The 22,403-nt window shown below is 45.9% G+C and overlaps 1 protein-coding gene and 1 pseudogene across 1 annotated transcript; both read right to left on the minus strand.

The window, feature by feature from the left end:
- Positions 1 to 1,798: 1,798 nt before the first annotated feature.
- Positions 1,799 to 4,789, minus strand: LOC103882551 (annotated as a pseudogene).
- A 2,178-nt stretch (positions 4,790 to 6,967) lies between these two features.
- Positions 6,968 to 12,347, minus strand: LOC108584862 (keratin-associated protein 12-2). The gene has a single exon (XM_017956397.3). It carries the CDS (start codon positions 8,896 to 8,898, stop codon positions 8,518 to 8,520), a length of 381 nt encoding a protein of 126 aa, XP_017811886.1. The 5' UTR covers positions 8,899 to 12,347; the 3' UTR covers positions 6,968 to 8,517.
- Positions 12,348 to 22,403: the final 10,056 nt, after the last annotated feature.

Below are 22,403 nucleotides of genomic sequence, written 5' to 3' on the forward strand. Positions count from 1 at the left end.
AGGTGAGAGGATCACTTGAACCCAGGAATTTAAGGCCAGTCTGAACAACACAGTAAGACTCCATCTCAAAAAAAAAGTAGAAAGATTTCAAATAAACGATCTAATGATGCACCTCAAGGAAGTAGAAAAGCAAGAACAAACCAAATCTAAAATTAGTAGAAGGAAAGAGACAAAGAATATAGCTAAACAAAATAGACTTTAAAAAAATACAAGGAATTAACAAAACAAAAAGTTGGTCTTTTAAAAAGATAAACAAAATCAATAAACAGCTAGCTAGGCTAACCAAGTGAAAAAGAAAGAAGACCCCAATACACAAAATCGGAAATGAAAAAGGAGACATTACAACTGATACCATGGAAATACAAAAGATCATCTGGCTGGGCACAGTGACTCATGCCTGTAATCCTAGCACTTTGGGAGGCCAAGGCAGGTAGATCACTTGAGCCCAGGAGTTTGAGACCAGCCTTGGCAACATGGCAAATGCCCAGCTCTATAAAAAATACAAAAATTAGCTAGTTATGGTGGCACATGCCTGTAGTCTCAGATAATCAGAAGGCTGAAGTGGGAGGATCAGCTGAGCCCAGGAGGTCAAGGCTGTGATAAGCCATGACCACACCATGATTGGGTCACTGCACTCCAGCCTGGGTGACAAAGGCAGACCCTGTCTTTAAAATATATATATATATTTTTTTAGGCCGGGCGCGGTGGCTCAAGCCTGTAATCCCAGCACTTTGGGAGGCCGAGACGGGCGGATCACGAGGTCAGGAGATCGAGACCATCCTGGCTGACACGGTGACACCCCGTCTCTACTAAAAAATACAAAAAACTAGCCGGGCGAGGTGGCGGGCGCCTGTAGTCCCAGCTACTCGGGAGGCTGGGGCAGGAGAATGGCGGGAACCCGGGAGGCGGAGCTTGCAGTGAGCTGAGATCTGGCCACTGCACTCCAGCCCGGGTGACAGAGCCAGACTCCGTCTCAAAAAAAAAAAATAAAAAAAATAAAAAATAAAATATATATATATATATTTTTTAAATATATATTTTAAATACATAATTATAAAATATATTTATATATATAATATATACTTACATATTATATATAAAAGATTATCAGAGACTATATTCTAAAAAACTGGAAAATCTAGAGGAAATGAATATTTTCCTGGACATATACAACCTACCAAGATTGAATCAAAAAGAAATAGAAAACCTGAACAGACCAATAATGAGTAACAAGATTGAATCAGTAATAAAAAGTCTCCCAGCAAAGAAGAGCCCAGGCCTGAATGGCTTCACTGCCAAATTATACCAAACACATGAAGAACCAACACTAATTCTCCTCAAATTGTTCCAAAAAATTGAAGAGGAGGGAATTCTTCTTAACTCATTCTATGAGGCCAGCATTACCTTGATACCAAAACCAGACAAAAGCACAGTAAAAAAAGAAAAGTACAGACCAATATCCCTAATGAACATAGATGCAAAACTCCTCAACAAAATACTAGCAAACTGAATCCAGCAGACCATCGAAAAGATAATATACCATGATCAAGTGGAAATTATCACACAGATGCAAGGGTGATTCAACATACACAAATCAATAAACATGATACATCACAGCAACAGAATGAAGGACAGAAAGTATATGAGCATCTCAATACATGCAGAAAAAGCATTTGACAAAATTCAATATCCTTCATGATAAAAATTCTCAACAAACTATGCACAGAAGAAACATACCTCAAAATAATAAAGGCCATGTATGACAAACCCACAACTAACATCATATTAAAAGGAAAAAAGCTGAAAGCCTTTCTTCTATGAACTGAATGAGACAAGGATGCATTTTTTTTTTTTTCAGTTTTCATCTTGTTTATTCAGTTTGCTCCGAGGGCAAAATCAACAGTAGTAGAGATCACAAACATTATTTTGATTGGCCTCACAAGTCTGATCAGTAAAACCTGAAAAACAGAAAATGTTACCTGAGTAGCAAAGAAAGCACTCCTGGAGTTCACTAGCGTGATAGCAAGTGGAAAGAATATAAATGCAACAGGTGTTCACATTTAGAACAGTACTTGTAAACCTGCTCATTTCTAGACAATGCTGGGACCCTTGTTGCAATCACTGCTGATTTCCTTGACATGAAATACGACTTTACGAAAATCTTCCTAGACCTTACTCTGGCTGCATTTGAGTGGTTCCTATGCCTACGGCGCTGGCATATGCTGTCAAGATTTCCACGGGTCATTCGGGCTTCCTTCAGCCAGTCCCGTGCCACTCGTCTGGATTTCCCCTTCAGCTGATTGACAGACTTTGCTGCTAGCTCTAGATCACCATGCTCAATGCAATAGGAGGCATATGACAGTAATTTAAATGTGTTTATATCCTCAGGTCAGAGCTCTGGGGGCGGATTCAGTTGCTGAGGCAGGAATAGAAGCAGGGACTGTAGGTAGGAGAGGAAGTACTGACACAAGCTATTGCTGGTTTCATCAATCATTGCTACCCTTTGGGCCAGTTTTTGAACAGTGTAAAAGCAGGCTCTAAGGGTCTCTTCACTGTACACTCTACGGGTCAGGGACTCTGGAGGGATGGCTGTGGTTAAAGCTTGGGTAAATTCATTATCAGAACAGTTGGCTTTGATGGCCTCAACTGCACTACCCAGTGGGACAGTAGGCGTTTCCGCAGATGAGGTCTGCATGCTGTACTTTAAAGCCTCCACTGAAAGCCAGAGTTGGTAGGCTTTTCTGGCTTCCTCTTCAGCAACTGCATGACTCTGAACAACCTGTTCAATTCCTCTGAGTCTGGCATAGTCAGTGTTTATATCCAGAGTAAAGTTGTCAACTTGCTCTTGACTGAGACGACAAAACTGTAATTCTTGTTCTGAGAGTTTCTCAGACAGGTTCTACTCAAATTCACACTTCAGTTCCTGTTCTTGTACCCTAAGGACATCTCACAGGTGGTGATCAGTGTGGGCAGCGGCCTGTCAATGAAGTTAGGTTCTCATTTCATTCTCCATGGCGTCTCTGACTTCCTCTATCTTTCTGTCCTATTCAGACTGCATTTTACTTCTGTGATGTTCTAATGCTTTTGCTGCTGCAGAGTCAAATGCCTGCTTTTCTTCCAGCTTTTGTTTCTCCAAGGCTAATGTGATGTGCTGCTTTTCTGTGGCCATCTGTTCTGCTAGCTCTCTGTTCAGCTGGTTGATATGATGATGTGCATGAGCAATCAGGGAGTTCAGGTCATCAGTAGAGAGTTTGTCCGCTAGGTCAGAAACACTCATTCCTTTCCACCCAGGAAGGACTTCTGGAGTAATGAAATCATCCCAAGCTTGGACCACCAGCTCATGATACTGAGATACAACCTTAGCCTCAAATTGAGCTGCTTGGACCTTTTTGACCACATTATCCAGATCAACTATCGTGTTGTGAAGTTTATATGAGGCTTGGCCCCAGCAACCTCCTCTTTCTTTGAATTTTCAGTCACACTTTTCATCTTCTCTAACTCTTCTTTGCTTTGAGAAGGGCATCAGCAGCTTCCTCTACTGCCTTTCCGCCTTCTTCCAACGCACCCTGCACTGTACGCCACTTAGCAGACTTCTTCTTGCCCTCAATCTCAGAAATGTCCATGGCAGCTTTCAATATGTTGGAGTGCGCATTGACAGCCTGGACCGCAGCGTTCTGAGCTGAAATAGCCTGCAGAGTGACACTTGGAGTTTGCCTCAGAGCATCTTCTAAGCTCTTGGCTAGAGACTCAATTTTAACTTGTTCTCGTTTTTCCTGTTGTGCAAGGCAAGCTGCAACTTCTTCAGGTGCTCGTTCCCTTACAGAAGATGAGGATGCTTTTTCTGAAAGTGGAGGGGTGTGGGTTTTCCTTCACCAATTTCAGGGTGATCAGTTTTTAAAGATTTCTCATGCTGAACCCCAGGGACCAACAGTGTATCATCTGCTGTTGCTGAAGCTGGAGTATCTCCCTTTTGCTTTTGGAGTTGTGAGCCAGGCTATTTAGACTTCTTTGTTACTTCCGATACACTAGAGATTTTTGGTGGACCAGACTGAATCGATTTCTTTGGCAATGGAACATTATAAGGTGCGGAACCAAGAACCATCTCGAAGAGTTTGTCTGAGTAAGGTATGGTTTTCTCCACACTTTCCCGGAAATGGGAATCCCATTTGGCATACAGGATAGTGCCATCAATTCCTCCACCAACAAAGAAGAGGCCAGCTCCAGCAATTTTGCCAGTAGTCAACCCAGAGCTGCCTGAAATAGAGTATCTGTGGCATGGTCGCAATGGACGGAGGACAAACTTCCCACAGAGACAACTCTGGGCAGCGGTGGTCACACCTGATAACTGACAGGCCCACAGCATCTCTGTCGAGCAGACGGTGCTGCTGGTGGACGCGGGAGCTGCCATAGCGGCATGAGTAAGTGGAGGCATGCGTGCATATGTCAAGGATGCCTATTTTAATCACTCCTATTGACATGGTTTGGATCTGTGTCCCCACCCAAATCTCATATTTAATTGTAATCCCCAGTGCTGGAGGTGGGGCTGGGTGGGAGGTGATTTGATCATGAGGGCCATTTCTCATGAATGGTTTAGCACTGTCCCTGTTGGAGGTGTTGTCATAATAGTGAGTTCTTGTGAGATCTGGTTGTTTAAAAGTGTGTGGCACCCTGTACCACCCCACACCGCTCCAGACATGTGAAGCATTGGTGCCCCTCTTGCCTTCTGCCATGATTGGAAGCTTCCTGAGGCTGTCCCAGAAGCAGAAGCCTCTATGGTTCCTGTACAGCCTGCAGAACTATGAGCCAGTTAAACCTCTTTTCTTTATAAATTACCCAGTCTCAGGTATAGCTTTATAGCAATGTAAGAACGGACTAATACACCTATTCAACATAGTACCGGAAGCCCAAGCCAGTGCAGTCAGGTAAGAGATAGAAATAAAAGCCATCCCAATTGGAACAGAGGAAGTCAAAGGGTCCCTCTTTGCACATGACATGATTTTATATTTAGGAAAACCTAAAGACTCCACCAAAAATCTCTTAGAACTGATAAACAAATGTAGTAAAGTTGCAGGATACAAAATGAACATATAAAAATCAATAGTGTTTTGATACACCAATAACAAACTAGTTGACAAAGTAAGCAAAAAGGCAATCCATGAAGGCTAAAACAGCTCTATCTTGGATGCTAATCTGCCATATGGACTTCTAGTTAACCTGTTCTGGGAAGGCCTCTAAGACTTCCAGTTTAATCTACTGTTCGTTGTATAAGAGCACACACTATAAATCTTGCTTCAAAACAACCTTGATGTTATTGTACTTCAATTGATTACAGAGCCCTTCTAAATCACGTATGCCCTTTCCTTGTGGTATATAAGCCTTGGGTGTGGATGGGGTAATGGCACAGGGATCCGCCAACTTATCTTACCACCACCCAAGTCACAGACATGGCTTCTGTTTTAAGTCCTTATTAAATGTTTCTTTCTGAGAAACCGGATCTGTCAGCCTCTTTCTGTGGCCTCTCAGCTCCCTTGAACTTTGGGGGTAGGTTTACACAGACCTGCCCATCATGGAACACAATCTCATTCACACTAGCTATTTTAAAAATAAAATACCTGGCAATAAATATAACTAAGGATGTGAAAGACCTCCGCAAGGAAAACTACAAAACACTCATAAAATAAATTGAAGAAGACACAAACAAATGGAAAGATACTCCATGTTCATGGATCAGAAGAAATGACATTGTTAGAATGATCATACTACCCAAAGCAATCAACAGACTCAACGCAATCTCTATCAAAATGCCAATGACATGTTTCACAGAAGTAGAAAAAACAGTCCTAAAACTTATATGGAACCAAAAAAAAAACCTGTAGGCATCACACCACTTGACTTCAAAATATATTACAAGGCTAAACAGCATAATATTGATATAAAACCAGACACATAGATCAATGGAACAGAATAGAGAACCCAGAAATAAATCCATATATTTACAGCCAATTGATTTTCAACAAAGGTGCCAAGAATGTACAATACAGAAAGGACACCCCCTCAATAAATGGTGCTGGGAAAACTGGATAGCCACATGCAGAAGAATGAAACTGGATCCCTACCTCTCATCATATACAGAAATCAACTCAAGATGGATCAAAGCCTTAAACATAAGACTGAAAACCATAAAGCTACCAGAAGAAAACATACATGAAATGCTCCAGGACATCGGTCTAGGCGAACAGTTTATAGCTCAGACTACAAAAACACAGGCGACAAAAACCAAAATAGACAAATGAGATTATATTAAACTGAAAAGCTCTGCACAGCAAAGGAAACAATCAACAGAGTGAAGAGACAACCTGTTTAATGGGAGAAAATATTTGTAAACTATGCATCTGAAAAGTGACCAATATCCAGAATAGGTAAGGAACTCAAACAACTCAACAACAACAACAACAACAACAAAACAAATAATTCCATTAATAAATGGGCAAAGCACCTGAATAGGCATCTCCCAAAAGAAGACATACAAATGGCCAACAGGTATGCAAAAAAACAAAAAAAACTCAACATCACTAATCATCAGGGAACTGAAGTCAAAACTAGAATGAGTGGCACATATACACCATGGAATACTACGCAGCCATAAAAAAGGATGAGTTTGTGTCCTTTGTAGGGACATGGATGCAGCTGGAAACCATCATTCTTAGCAAACTATCGCAAGAACAGAAAACCAAACACCGCATGTTCTCACTCATAGGTGGGAACTGAACAATGAGATCACTTGGACTCGGGAAGGGGAACATCACACACCGGGGCCTATCATGGGGGGGCGAGGGGGGAGGGATTGCATTGGGAGTTATACCTGATGTAAATGACGGGTTGATGGGTGCTGACGAGTTGATGGGTGCAGCACACCAACATGGCACAAGTATACATATGTAACAAACCTGCATGTTATGCACATGTACCCTAGAACTTAAAGTATAATAATAATTTTAAAAAAACAAACTAGAATGAGATAGCATCATCTTATTAGAATGGCTAGAATTAGAATGGCTATTATCAAAAAGACAAAAAATAACAGATGCCAGTAAAGATGTGGAGAAAAGGGAACTCATACATCACTTGTGGAAGTGTAAATTAGTACAGCCATTATCAAAAACACTATAGAGATTTCTCAGAAAACTAAAATAAAACTACCATACTATCCAGCAATCCTGCTACTATTTATTCAAAGGATAGGGAATTGGCGTATCAAAAAGATACCTGCACCCCCATGTTTATTGCAGCACTATTCACAATAGCAAAGATACAGATTCAACCTAAGTGTCTATCAATAAATAAATGAATCAAGATACTGTGGTATATATTCACAATGGAATCTTATTCGGCCATAAAAAAGAATGAAGTCGTGCCATTTGCAGCAACATGGATGGAACCGAAGGTCACTGAAGACAAATATTACATGTTCTCACTCACATGTGGGAGTTTACAAAGTTGATCTCGTGGAAGTAGAGAGTAGAATGATATCACCAGAGGTGAAGAAGGGTGTGTGTTAGAGGGGAAGTGAGTTTGGTTAATGGGTACAAACATGCAGTTACACAGAAAGAATAAGTTCTAATATTTGATATCAGCATAGGGTGACTACAGTTAACCATGTATTGTATGTCTCACATCAGCTGGAAGAGAGAGTGTAAAATGATCTCAACACGGAGAAGTGATAGACAAGGTGATGAATATCCTGATTTCATCATTACATATCCTCTGTGTGTAAAGTATCACATATACCCCATAAATACATAAAGATATTATGTATCAATTTTTTAAAAGTGCCATATGTGGACCAGTGATGGGAGTGTGTGCTGCAGAACTAATCCAGTTCTGTAAACCCGAGAGCCTCCGCAACCTGGGAACAGGACGTCTACCAACCACATGGGAAAACCTGATCCTCGGTGCTCTGAGGCTTTGGCCATCAGTGCAGGGCTTGCTGGCCTGGAGCAGGAGTGGACAGCCAGTGGGGAAGACCACTCACTCCACCACAGGCGGGTAAGTCACTGCTGTGGCCACTGCACCTGGGCCCCGGGAGTCTTGGGCGAGACTACATGGGCATCTTTAGCCGCGTCCTCCACCCAGGACACCACCTTCTGATGAGGACTGTGTGAAGGGATCACTGAAGAGGGTTTAGCAGCAAATTCTATGTAATCAGCAGAATAACAGCGGGGAGTATGGAAATAAAAAAGAAAGACTAGAAACGCAGAGCTGCATAGGGAAAGCTGGTTTATTTGGCTCTCGTGGGGTCAGAGAATGACTCTGGGATCCCCGGACTTCCCTGGGGGGATGGGCAAGGTCAGCAAGGGCTCCAGATCATTCTGTCATATTCTCGATCCAGAATTCAGAGGGTTCACTGAGCATGCTTTTCACCTGCCCCGTGTGCAGAAGATCAACTGAGGACTCATCCGGGCAGTGTGCAGGTGTGGCCTCATCTGCACTGGGAGCAGCGGGTCTGGAGATTCTTGGTCAGCAGCAGGAAGGGATGCCGCAGGAGATGGGTCTGCAGAGGACGCTGGCGCAGGAGGGCTGGCAGCACCCGGAGGACTGGCAGGAGGGAGCCGCATACACGACGGGCCTGCAGCTCACAGGCACACACACGGAGGACTGGCAGGAGGGGGCCGCATACACAATGGGCCTGCAGCTCACAGGCACACACACGGAGGACTGGCAGCTCACAGGCACACACACGGAGGACTGGCAGCTCACAGGCACACACACAGCTGGCTTGAAGCTCATGGGCACACACACGGAGGACTGGCAGCCCACAGGCACGCAGCAGGATGCCTGGCAGGGACTGGACACGCAGCAGGCTGGCTGGCAGCCTGAGGAGCAGCTGGTATGGCACATGGTGGTGTGTGGCTGGATAAGGTCGAGGCAGAGGGCGGTGATGTCTGGGGACAGCTTCCCTGGGCAGCCTTTATACCTGGACCCAGGCGTCCCCACAGCACAGAAGCACGCACCTGTTGTCTTCCTTGTTTTTCTTCCTCAAGGCTGTTTTCTGGAACCCAGTTTTCTGTTGTAGATGCTCATGTTTTTTATTTGGCCTTTTGTTTCATGACTAATTGCACCTTCTTCAAGCTCTTGTTACATCTGGAACCTGCCCAAATTTATTGGTGATGCACAGGCAGTTTTAGCTCCACCTGCCTGATATCTGCCTCCCTTCATTCGTTCCACACTGAAGCAGACATGAGTGGTACCCAAAAAACCTCCTCGAACCACAACTTCTGTTGTATCAACCAGAAACTTTGGGGAAGAGACCAGAACTGAATACAGACAATGTAATCACACTGGGAAACCTGCTGGAGTGAGTGATGCAAAACTGGCTACTCTATCAACCATACAGTTGAGATTTAGGAGACGCTCGTTTTCAGGCAGTGGTTAACCAGCAGTGCAGACTGTGATTCCTGAGAGAGAAGAAACTTAGGAGATAAACTCCCACTTCCCAGCTCTCTGCTGGGGCAGGCTTCCGAAATGCAGTGTCACCAGCTGCAGTCTGAGCTAAATGCAATGGTCCAACTCTGCCAAGGAGGAAGGGCCGGTGCCTATGCAGTTGAAGCCCTGGAGTCCGAGGAGGAGAGAAGCAGAAAGAAGGGTCCATGTGGAGAGCAGCCCCCGCAGTGTGGGAGTTGACTGTGAATCTGTGGGATGGGGCAGGGCTCTGTATTCCCAGGGCAAGGCCACCACAGGCTCACCAGAGAGAAGCTGCTGGAAGATTAAGAGTGGAGCCCCCACTCCAGCCCCCACACTGACATCCAGCCAAGACCCCCTACAGCCTGGCACCAAATGAGTAAGGACCAGACTAGAGTGAGACCCGCCCATATGGTCACATATGGTCTTACGTGACCTAGTCACCAAGTAACCCATTTTAAAGGTTAGTTGTCTTACGAGTCGATTACAGAAGAACAAGGACGCGTCTTTGATATTTACCTGCTCCTTTACCTTCCCCCATGCCCTCTACTCCTTCCTGCAGGTCAGGGCCCACGTGGCCTCATCCTAGTCAACCTAAAGCACATCCGCGCACGTTGCGTGCATTCTGGCTTGGTGTACACAATGGAGCGATCTGCCAGGCAAATTATGTGCACAGCCATGAAGTATAACCTGGGATTGGACCTGAGAACAGCTGCCTATGTCAATGCCATTGAGAAAGTCTTCAAAGTGTACAATGAAGCTGGTGTGACCTTCACATAGATGGATCGTGGCTGACTTCCTCACTACCCTCTTCACCTGTAACTTCTGCAGACCTATCACAAGTTTACATGTAACCACAGAAATCCCTTTCTCTCCTGACTCAGTAATAATGGATACCATTCTCAACAAGTCATTCCAAATCAGCCCCTGAAGGAAAAAGAAATTAAGGTTAGGGGATCCTGTACAAGCTGAGTGTGAAAGTAGAAATCACCTACACCAGAGAGCCATTTTGGTATTTTGCCTTTAAATGAAAAGTCTCCTCCATCTGGCTGTGCAGCCTTGCTCTGTGGCTTTTCCCATCACAATCAGTGCTATTACTGGGGAAGGGACAGTCAAGAGCAGTCAGTTGCTTATTTTGCTCTGGACGAGTCTGGGACACGCTGTAACTTTAACACATTTAAGAAGTAGGTGTGTGGCCTTTTCAGAAGGTGGCATGGTCCTCTAGTGAGTTCTTAGCATTTTATATCAGCAAAATAACTCAATTTTGCAGGTTGCAAACAAATATAAAAGCTGTTTCTGCTTATGAATTCTATTCTTTTAGAATAAAGTAAGTACATGCTGCTGTAATAAAATTGCCTTTAATCACTTAAAAAAAAAAAAGGAACATATGGTCACCATGGCTGCACCAATTCTCTTGGTTTTTAAGTGTGATAATGAACTATAGCAGTGAAAGGAGTTGCCTGTGACAGGATTGAACTTGTGGCCTCACCCGGCTTGTCCCTAGGCCTTAAGGTCACTCCCACCACATGGCCACCGATCGGCTCTGGATCCATAGACTTGTAAGTTCTGTCCACAGCTCTGAGACCCCACTTGGTCTTCAGCCTGGGAGGGGATTTCATTAACGTGGTGTCTGAGTTGTCCAAAGGCTCTGTGGCAGGAATCACCTGTATCCACCACCAGCAGGCACAGGAGGACCCACACAGGAGCAGAGGGTGCCCCTGGGAGCTGCCTGGGATGGAGGGAGTAGCTCTGCCCTGAGAGACAGCTCATCCCCTACCACCGTAGAATAAAGCGCTGTGGCCAATCCGTCAAGAGAATAGAGCTGGAGTGTGAGGAGGAACGTGCCACCCACACTCCTGCCCGCTGCTTCCCAAGTGCAGGAGCATCCTGGAATTTCACCCCAGCTCCTCACTTTCCCCCACACTGCCTCTGCAGAAGTGAGACTGATCAGACCCTCAGCGTGGGAGAGGAACCAGTGTGGGAGAGGAACCAGAGTAGCTCAGACCCCCTCCGTGATGGGTCCTCCTGGGCTCCGTCTGCAGAGGAGGTGGCCTGTGGCCACTAGTGCTTCTCGTGTGAAGTGGGCACTTCTGAGGTGTGGTGTCAGGAAGCCCACTGTGGTCACACGCCTGAGCCATGCTCTGCAGAGGCCGACGTGGCCGATGTTTTCATCCATCTTCTCCGTCCCAGCTGGTTCAGGACTTCAGGATGAGTCACGTATTGAACCCTGAGCCCAATATAATTTGGCACAGTGGGAACGACCACGGATTCCAGAGTGAAACTAAGCAGTCCAGATCCCTGCGTCTCTGCAGTGGCGCGGACACGCATCCATCATGCAAATGATCTAGGACTTGCATGATCTGTAAAATGGGGTATCGGCCACCCCGAATGCTGGCAAAGATGAATGAGATAACCCCGTAAGATGCCAATCACAGCCTGGCACAGCGCTAGACCTCTGTGCATTATTGTTCCCCCAATAATCATCATTATTATTCCACAATATGGAGCCCAGTAGCTTGGCTCTCGTTACTCGGGAAGACCCTGATGATGACTGAGCTTCTCAGTCGAAACGGGGCCCCTGGTGCAGTGATTGTGACTGTGCTTGTGTTGAGTTCCAGATGGCATTTACAACAGGGGGACCTTGAACATCCATGAGGCGGGCCCCTGGCCTCACTGACAGCCCTTCACCAGCCACCCCCGGCTCTGTTTCCAGGAAACACATGGTCTGCTGAGTTGTGGGAGGCCCCAGCTCAGAGTTTCCTGAACTGAGTAACCTCAACAAGAAAACCCAGAAAGATCAACAGGAGAGGGCAGAGGAGGAGACACCAGGGGGCTTGCTGCCCAGACAACTGTGGCCTGCCCTGGCTCCATGCTGCGTCCCCACCACCTGCTGCCCATCCAGGGCTGTAGGACCTCCTGCTGCCACCTGGCCACCACCACCCCCGCCCCCACCGCGCAGCTGTGCTGTGCCAGCCCCTGTGTGAGGCGTCCACTTCCTGCCAGCTGGCCTGCCGCATGCTCAGGTCAGGCCTGTGAGTGGCCGCCTCCTGCCGGTCCTCCAGGTGCTGCCAGCCCTCCTGCCCCTTCCCTGGCCTGCAGACCTGTGACCTGCCACACCGGCCTGCTGCTGACGGATTATCCTGATAATCGGCTCTCTGCTATTATTTACCAAAAGCCTTTCGTTTTGTCCTGTTATCACAATCCCCCTGCACTTCTCAGTCCCCAGTGACGAATCCATCTCCCGCCGTGGCTGGAATTTCCCCTGAACGTTCTTGTCCAGGAAGGCTTAGTTCCCTATCAAAAATACGTCTCTCTGCTCCTCAACACTGGGTCTTTTTAAAAATTTCCCCGAAGCTGTTTCTCACTGTCCTTTGCCTTCCTGACCAAGACGATGTCAGCGCAGGGTCCTGTCCTGGGTCACTGCTCAGAGGTGGAGCGTGACCCTGGGATGTCAGGAAGCCGCTCTGGGAAAAGCTGTGGCTGAAACTGCTGAGTCCAAAATGGGTGTTTCCTTCCCAGTGGTTTCAGATGAGGACCTCTCACCCAGGGCTCTTTTGGAGCCTGGAAACCAAGCCTCAGGACAAAGGACTGCGGGAAAGAGGAGGCTGAGCCTGGGGAACCTGGTGGCTGACTTCGGGTGTCAGAAGGGCTTTTCCCCAGCACGCATTTCCCCAGAGGCTGGATTGGGGCCACTGAGCCAGTGTGACAGGGAAGCAGATTTCAGCTCAACAGGAGGAAGAGTCCCCTAAAAGCCAGGGCTCCCAGTGACATACTCAGCTTCTGGGTGCTGAGGGCTCTGAACGGCAGGCACACTTCTCCCACCGTGTCATGCCAGACAAAACCGGAATGGCCCATGTGTCCGTCAGCCGGTGGATGGACAAACAGCCTGACGCAGCAGTACAGTGCAATCCACACCAGCACTGAGGGCGGCATTCTTACGCACAATGGCAACAGGAACGCGTCGTAGAAACACCGCGTGGGGTGGGAGAGGCTGGCACAGGAGGACTTGCTGTATGACGCCATCTAAATGAGTTCTAAAACAAGGAGAACCCGTTTATGCTTTTAAAAATTCTCAGCAGCGGCCATCTCTGGGGGATTGGGTGAAGTTGACTGGAGAAGGCAAAAGAGTTCTGGAGAGGATGGTCAAGTCCAGGGTCCTGATGGGGTCTGAGAAGCCCACCATCCCCTGGGCCTTGAGGGGGCCTGGGTGACCTGTGTTGATGGATTGGCAAACTTCATCAAATGATACCCTTGAGGTTTGTCTCATTTCACACGCAAAACAAATGCTGAACTCGAGTTAATGCATGTTGCTGAACTGTGTGAGTGAAGTGCACGGTTGCTGCACCTCCTGCAGTGCATGTGAAATAAAATGTACTGACAGAGGCCGGCTTGGGGGTGAGTATCCGATCAAGCAGAGTGACTGCCGTGCCAGGTGCAGATCCAGGGCCAGGCGCATGGATGCCCACTGTTTAATTTTTACAACTTTTCTGTATGTTTCCGTTTTTCATAACCAAATGAAAATAAAGATCGTTTTTAAAAAGTAGTTAAGAAGATGAAAATAGTACATGTTTTCATAAAAAGTAGACACACACGGGATCTCTGCTTTGGAGAACTGGGGTACGGTCAGAGGGAAGTGGGGTACACTCAGAGAACTGGGGTACCCAGCATTCAAGGAGAATAACGGTGGACCGTGGGTCAGCCAGATGTCCCAGAAGCAGCAGGACAGTCATGAGGAAGCCAACACTCAAACAGCATGGCTGCCCCAGGGCAGGATGGCAGACCCAGCCCACCATTCCCGTTTCCACCTTCTCAAGACCACCACAGGGGAAGGGAAATGAGTTTACCAAGGATGAGGGACTCCAGCAATGAAAAGGAAAGAGAGGGGTGTGTGTGGACTGCTGGCCAGGGCAGAGGTGGGACCCACCTGCTCGGGAGCCCCATGCAGCTCTGCTTCCCAGCGAGCACAGCAGAAGGAGAGTGGGGAGGGCTGCAGTGGAGAGGGAAACTGAAGGTGTGAGCACGGCACCCTCTGGCCAGGCCCCCCAAGGCCCTGAGGGTCACCAGGCACAATTCTCTCATGCTGGCCTTGGGCTTCCATCGCTTTTACTCCAAAGTGATGCCGGCAATGGATGGACCTGCGCCCCAAGCATAGAGCACCAGGCCAACCTCCCCACTTAAGTGGGGGCTCCTCCAGCAGCAAACAGACCACATATACAGCAGGAGAGGAGCCCAGGCAGCCCGGGACCACCCTCGCCCCAGCCAGGAGGGGAGCCGGAACCACCCCTCACCCCAACCAGGAGAGAAGCCGGCAGCACAAAAAGCAAGACCAAGATAAACTAACATATCACGGCACCCAGGGGAAACCAATGGTTTAAGGAACTTAAAAAATCCTAAATACACTCAGACATTCAGGAAGATGTTACGTCTACCAAACAAGAACAAGATGCTTTGAAAATGAACAATTAGGCCGGGCGCGGTGGCTCAAGCCTGTAATCCCAGCACTTTGGGAGGCCGAGGCGGGCGGATCACGAGGTCAGGAGATCGAGACCATCCTGGCTAACATGGTGAAACCCCGTCTCTACTAAAAATACAAAAAACTAGCCGGGCGTGGTGGCGGGCGCCTGTAGTCCCAGCTACTCGGAGGCTGAGGCAGGAGAATGGCCTGAACCTGGGAGGCGGAGCTTGCAGTGAGCCGAGATCGCGCCACTGCACTCCAGCCTGGGTGACACAGCGCGAGACTCCGTCTCAAAAAAAAAAAAAAAAAAAAAAAAAAAAAAAAGAAAATGAACAATTAGAACAATGATCCCCAAAATGTCATAGATATTAAACATCTCATTCATATCTAAAATTAAACAGAGAGGCTTAAAGGTGATTGTATTAGGGTTCCCTTAGAGGGACAGAACTAATAGAATATATATATGTGTGTGTGTGTGTGTGTGTGTGTGTGTGTGTGAATATATATGAATAAAATGAATGGAAAAATCCTAGATATGTCCTGTTGAAATTATATAACATCAAAGATAACAAGTGGTTCCCATGAGCTTCCAGAAAATCAAACAAACAAAGTCACCCACAAGCAATAAAAATCAGATTAGCATCAGATATCTCATCAGCAACACCGAATGCTATGGACTCACAGAACAACATTCACAATGTCCAGGAGGTCAACATTCAGCCCACGCTTCCAAAGATGAGCATGCTCTAAAGAAACAGGTTAAGCAGAAGATAAACAGTTCTTAAGATAAGCAATAAACATGACATCTAATTATTAACCATAAAACTATTAAGTAAGCATATGCGTTTTTCTAAGACTCAGTAGCATGTATTTTATCCTCTGGGTGTGCGGTCATTTGCCTTTCTACATTTTTGTTTGTCTGTTTGTTTATAGAGATGGGGTGGTCTTGCCATGTTGCCAGTCTAGCATCAAGCTTCTAGGCTCAAGTGACCCTTTCACCTCAGCCTCTCAAGGAGCTGGGCCTACAGGTATGTACCATCATGCCAGGCTCTTTTCAAAATATTTTAAAGTAGTGGAAATATTTTTTCAATATTTGACCTAGATGTGAAGTCTGTCAAACAGATTAAAACACAGCTTCTCTAATTTAAAGTGGGACGGAGAATCCTGACACCTGTCAGCTTGTCCTCCTCCCCTCCCTTCCCTTCATCTCCCCTCGCCTCCTCTCCCCTTCTCTCCTCTCTCCCCACTTCTCTCTCTCTCCCTCGCTCACCCCCTTACCTAGGTAGCATCTGAGATGTCTCTTAAGAACATGATTTTGCAACGTTGTTGCTTTGAGTCCCTCTCTCCAAGCTTCAAGAGATTACGGAATTAGCATGTGCATCATTAGGTGCCAGGGAACAGAGCTGACAGCAAACAATGGCACTCACCCCTATGTCTCTCAAGTAAAACTGTTAACACCGTACCATGTATCAGCCATTACTTACGTCTGACTTTCTCTATAATAAGCTTATTTTTTCAAGAATCCTTATGTCCCCATCCATACACTAAGACCCTAAGAACTGAGAGACAGAACATCAAGGACCTATTTTTCCATATTGTGCCAACTGCAAAAATGCATGAGGACATTATGTATGGATAAAAGACTCAACTCATCAAAGGTATGAGAATGAGAAACATATATGCACCATACAGAGTCCCCAACATACATGAAGCAAACATTGACAGAATTCAAGTGAGAAATAGACAGTTATACAATAGTTGGAGACTTTAATATTTCATTTTCAATAATGAACAGAACATCTAGTCAGAAGGTCAACAGGAAATAGTGAACTGAACCTACTATAAACCAGCTACTCACAAAAGACATGTATAGGACACTCCACCCAACAACAGCTTTACTGGTGAATATCACCACACATTTTTTAAAAATTTAACAAAAACCTCCTCAATTTGTGAAAGAAAAAATAGAAGGACCACTTTCTAACTCACCTATGAAGTCAACATTATGCTGATACCAAACCCACATAAGACATCAAAAGAAAAGAAAATTACAGACGAACATGCCTTTTAAATACAGATGCAAAAATTCTCAACAAAATACTAGCAAAGTGATTCCAACAGCATATTAAAAGGATTATATACCATGACCAAGTTGGATTTATCCCAGGAATGCAAAGATAGTTCCAGATTTAAAATAATCAATGTAGTATACCACACGAACAGAATGAAGTGAAAAAAAAAAACACATGATCTCAATTAACAAAGAAAAGGCTTTGACAAAGTCCAACACCATTTCATGATTTTAAAACATTCAGAAAACTAGGAATAGAAGGGAATTTCCTCAACATACTAAACAGCATTTATGAAAAACCCACAGCTTGCAACATACTCAACAGTGAAAGACTGAAAGCTTTCCCCCTAAGATTAGGAACAAGACAAGATGTCCCTTTTCACCACCAATATTCAACATTGTACTGGAAGTTCTAGCCAGAGCTATTAAACAAAAAAAATAAATAAATAAATGTCATTGAAATTGGAAAGGAAGAAGTAAAATTATTTCTATTCACAAGTGACATGATTTTGTCTATAGAAAATCCCAAAGTATCCACAAGATAGCTACTAGAGCTTTATTAAAGAATTCACCAAAGTTTCAGGGTACAAGATCAATATACAAAAATCATACATGTTTCTATACACCAGCAATGAACAATCTGAAAAGGAAATGAAGAAAAACAATTCCATTTCAATGGCATCCAAAAGAATAAAATACCTAGTAACAAATATAACCAAGGAGATAAGAGACCTGTACAATAACTATAAAACATTGCTGAAAGAATTAAAGAAGACCTAAATAAATGGAAAGATATCCATGTTCATGGATTAGAAGACTTCATGTTGTTAAAATGGCATTACTACCCAAAGAAATCTACAGATTCAATGCAGTCCTTATAAAAAGTCCAAGTCTTTTTTTTTTTTTTTTTCCAGAAATGAAAAAGCTGATCTTCAAGCATATACAGATTATAGGAGCTCAGAATAGCCAAAACAATCTGGAAAAGAGGGACAAAGTTGGAGGATTCACACTTCCTAATTTCAAAACTTACTACAAAGCTACAGTAATCAAAACAGTGTGGTACTGGCCTAAGAATAGCCATATAGACCAATAGAATAGAACTCAAAGTTCAGAAATAAACTCATACATTTATGGTCAATTGATTTTCAACAACAGTGTCAAGATAATTCAATCAGAAAAGAATAATCTCTTCAACAAATGGTGCTAGGAAAACTAGATTTCCAGATGGGAAAGAATGAAGTTGGGCCCTTACCTAATATCATATACAAAAAATTAACTCAAAATGGATCAATGCCCTTAATATAGCAGCTGAAACCATCAAAATCTTAGAAGAAAAGATGGGAGAAATGCTTTATGACCTTGGATTTGACACTGGGTTCTTAGATATTACACAAGAAGCACCAGCAACAAAAGAAAAAATAAATTGAACTTCACCGAAATTTAAAACTTTTTTGAATCAGAGAACACTGTCAAGAAAGTGAAAAGACAATCTACAGAATGAAAGAAAATATTTGCAAATCATACATCTGACTGACTGAACAACAAAAAGACAACCCAACTAAAAAATAGGCAAAGGACTGAGTAGACACTTCTCCAGTGAAGGTATGCAAATGGCCAATAAGTACATGAAAAGATGCTCAACAGTATTACTCATTAGGAAAATGGAAATCAAAACCACAATGAGATGCTACGTCACACCTACCAGGATGGCTGTAACTCTTTTTTAAAAAAAGGAACATAACAAGTGTTGACAAAGATGTGGAGAAACTGGAACCCTCATACATTACCAGTGGGAATATAGAATAGTGCAACTACTATGGAAACATTTTGGCGGTTCCTCAAAAGTTAAACATAGAATTACCACGTGGCTCAGGAAATAAGGAGTACCCAAAAGAACTAAAAATGAGTAAATAAATAAAAAAAGAGAGGCTCAAATAGATCCTTGCATGTCAATATTCTTTGCAGCATTATTCATAATAGCCAAAAGGTATGAATAACCCAAGTATCTACGAACAGATGAATGGATTCACACTTCCCAATTTTAAAACCTACTGCAAAGCTACATTAATCAAAACAGTGTGGTAGTAGCACAAGGATAGACACAAAGAGCAATGGAATCTAAGAGTCCAGAAATAAAGCTATTCATTCATGGTCAACCGATTTTCAGCAAGAGTGCCAAGACCATTCAATGGAGAAGGAATCATCTCTTCCCCAAATGGTGCTGGGAAAACTAGATTTCCACATGAAAAGAAACATGTGGTATATCCATATGAAGGAATATTATTTATCCATAAAAATGAAAGAAGTCCTGACACATATTACAACACAGATAAACATTGGAAACATTGTGCCAACTGAAATAAGTCAGTCACAAAAAAACAAATATTGTTTGATTTCTCTTACATGAAATATCTAGAACAGGCAACTTCACAGAAACAGAAGGTAGAATAGAAGTGACCAGTGACAGTGGGGAGAAGGAAATGGGGAGTGAGTGTTTAATGGGGACAGAGTTTCAGTTCAGGAAGAAGAAACAGTCCTGGAGGTGAACGGTGGTGGTGGTTGCACAGCACCGTGAATGTACTTAACCCACAGAATTGTTCACTTAAAAATGGTTAAAATGGTAAATTTTATGCTATGCATATTTTACCACAATGTTTAAAAGATAAAAATAGTTAAAATGACTATTTTATGTTATATATATTTTATCACAATAAAACATTTTTAAAGGTAGTCAAATAGAAGAATATGCAGTTTTGGCACACATGTATTGATAAAGTAATAATATACAACAATTATTGTGTGCCTATAATGAAAAGAACGCACACAAGGCTGCAGCTTGTTGATTTCCCTCCCTCCTTCCCATCCAGCACCCAGACACTCCCTCCTTTCCATCCAGCACCCACTCACTCCCTCCTTCCTTCCCATCCAGCACCCAGATACTCACTCCCTCTTCCCATCCAGCACCCACTCACTCACCCACTCACTCCCTCACTTACTCCTTCCCATCCCATACCCAGACACTCACTCACTCCTTCCCATCCAGCACCCAGACACTCCCTCCCTTCCTCCCTCCCATCCAGCACCCAGATACTCACTCACTCACTCCCTCCTTCCCATCCAGCACCCAGATACTCATTCACTCACTCCTTCCCATCCGGTACCCAGACACTCCCTCCCTCCCTCCTTCCCATCCAGCACCCAGACACTCCCTCCCTCCCTCTGCTCAGGCCAGAAGTCCAGCTGCTGCGAGGCATGTCCCCCGGGACCACTGTGAGTCCCCACCTCTCCCACTACTGGTCCCTCAGCTGCTCTGATGTGTATCTTCCTTGGATATGCATGCACAGCCTCTCCTCCCCTAAGCCCTGGGGGCTCCTGCTAAGCTCCAGATGAACTTGCCTCCACCCACTGCCCCTGCTCTTCTGGACCACTTCCCACATTCCAGGCCCCTGTGATCTCGCTTCCTTGGAAGCTGCTGTGCCTCGTCTGCCATTCTAGGACCATGCTTGGAAGTCCTAATAAACGCCCTCCACGTGGTCTGGCTGCACTTTGCTCTCTTCTTTGGGTCATTTCTGGTTGAACTGCTGGCCAGCCCAACAAGAGGCCAGGACACAGGTGCAGCCTCCTGGGGCCCTCACGCCCAGCCTCAGCCCTTCTCCAGGCCCCAACACGCATTAGTCTGGCACTGGTGCCATCCCCACAGGAATGTACCAGTCCCAGGGAGGGTCAACGGAGCAGCCATCCCCACCCCAGCCCAGCAGGCAAGTCCATCTCTCAGGGACCTGATGGGCGAGTGTCAGAGGTGGTAGCGAGGTCACTCGCAGGCAGAGCCGCCCCCACCGTCCTGCATTTCCCCGTGGAGTTGCCACTCCCTGCCGAGTGGGGGCTTACTGGATACAGAGTCCAGGCCCCAGACAGAGAAGACGGTTTGCTCCACCTGCAGCCCAGCCCCTCAGTCCTCACAGGGAGATTCAGAGTCCCGGGGACAAGTGCCCAGGCTCAGCTGCCCAAGCCTCTCCCACCTCTCCAGCTCCAGCCCAGCTTCCTTCTACTGCCCCTACAACTCCCGTGTCTGAAGCAGCCCAGCTTCCTTCTACACCCCTACAACTCCCGCGTCTGAAGCGGCCCAGTTTCCTTCTACTGCCCCTACAACTCCCGCGTCTGAAGCGGCCCAGCTTCCTTCAACTGCCCCTACAACTCCCGTGTCTGAAGCGGCCCAGCTTCCTTCTACTGCCCCTACAACTCCCCTGTCTGAAGCCTGCTGCCCAGATCATGAATATCCTGAAGTCTTTTTTTTTAACAGAAAATAGATAAAGCTCCAGCCTGGGCAACAGAGTGAAACCTTGTGTCCATTAAAAATAAAAAGGCCAGGCATGTGGCTCAGGCCTGTAGTCCCAGCACTTTGGGAGACCGAGGTGGGAAGACACTTGAGCCCAGCAGTTCGAGACCAGCCTGGCCAACATAGTGAGACCTTGTCTCTAAAAATACAAGAATTAGCAGGGCATCATGGCATGCGCCTGTGGTCCCAGCTACCCGGGAGGCTGAGGCAGAAGAATCACTTGAGCCGGGAGGCGGAGGCTGCAGTGAGCCGAGATTGTACCACTGCACTCCAGCCTGGGCGACAGAGTGAGACCCTATCTCAAAAAATTAATTAATTAATTAAAATAAAAAATAAATAGCTGGGCATGGTGGCATGAACCTGTCGTCCCAGCTACTCAGGAGGCTGAGGTGGGAGGATCACTTGAGCCTGGGATATCAAGGCTGCAGTGAGCTATGATTGAGCCACTGCACTCTAGCCTGGGTGAGAGTGAGACCCTGTCTAAAAAAAAAAAAAAAAAAAAAAAAAAAAATGAAGAAAGCAAAAGGATGCAGCCGAAGGCCCCTCCCTCCTGATCGCAGCCTCTGACGCAGTGCTGCCTTGCACCTGCCAGAGGAAGCGGCTCCTGGCGATCCCATTTCACTCCCAGCTCCTCCATCACACCGTTCTTCCCTTCCCTCTTCCCGCATCTGGCCAAGAACTGCGGTGCTGAGGTCGCTGTCCCTCTGTCCCTCACTCTGCCTGCTGGCCCCTGCTGCACCTGGCCCTGTAACACCGTCTCCCTGGGCTTCTGGGCTGCGTCTGTCTCAGCTCCTGCGCCCATTCCTCTGACTTTCCTCTATGTGTGTTCTCTCCCTTCCCCCAACCTCCAGGCCTCCATCCAGGTGCCTCCCCTGGGCTCCCAGCCACGCTTACGGCGGCCTCCAGATGTGCCCCAAGACTGAAGGGAAGCTGCACCTGGGCACATGTGAAGCTGAGCTAGCACCTTCCTCCAAACTGCCCTCTCCCCTGACCGGCTGGGGCAGCTGGACTCCACCCCATCCCCTACCCTGCCATCTTCACTGAGCTGCCAGATATCTTCAGGGTCTGCCCTGCCTCTCCCC

This window comes from Papio anubis, chromosome 4, assembly GCF_008728515.1.
Source record: "Papio anubis isolate 15944 chromosome 4, Panubis1.0, whole genome shotgun sequence".
Taxonomy (NCBI): Eukaryota; Metazoa; Chordata; class Mammalia; order Primates; family Cercopithecidae; genus Papio; species Papio anubis.

Bases quoted from the DNA above. Each gene is read 5' to 3' on its own strand.
- LOC108584862 (XM_017956397.3), bottom strand. From the start codon at position 8,898: ATGTGCCATACCAGCTGCTCCTCAGGCTGCCAGCCAGCCTGCTGCGTG.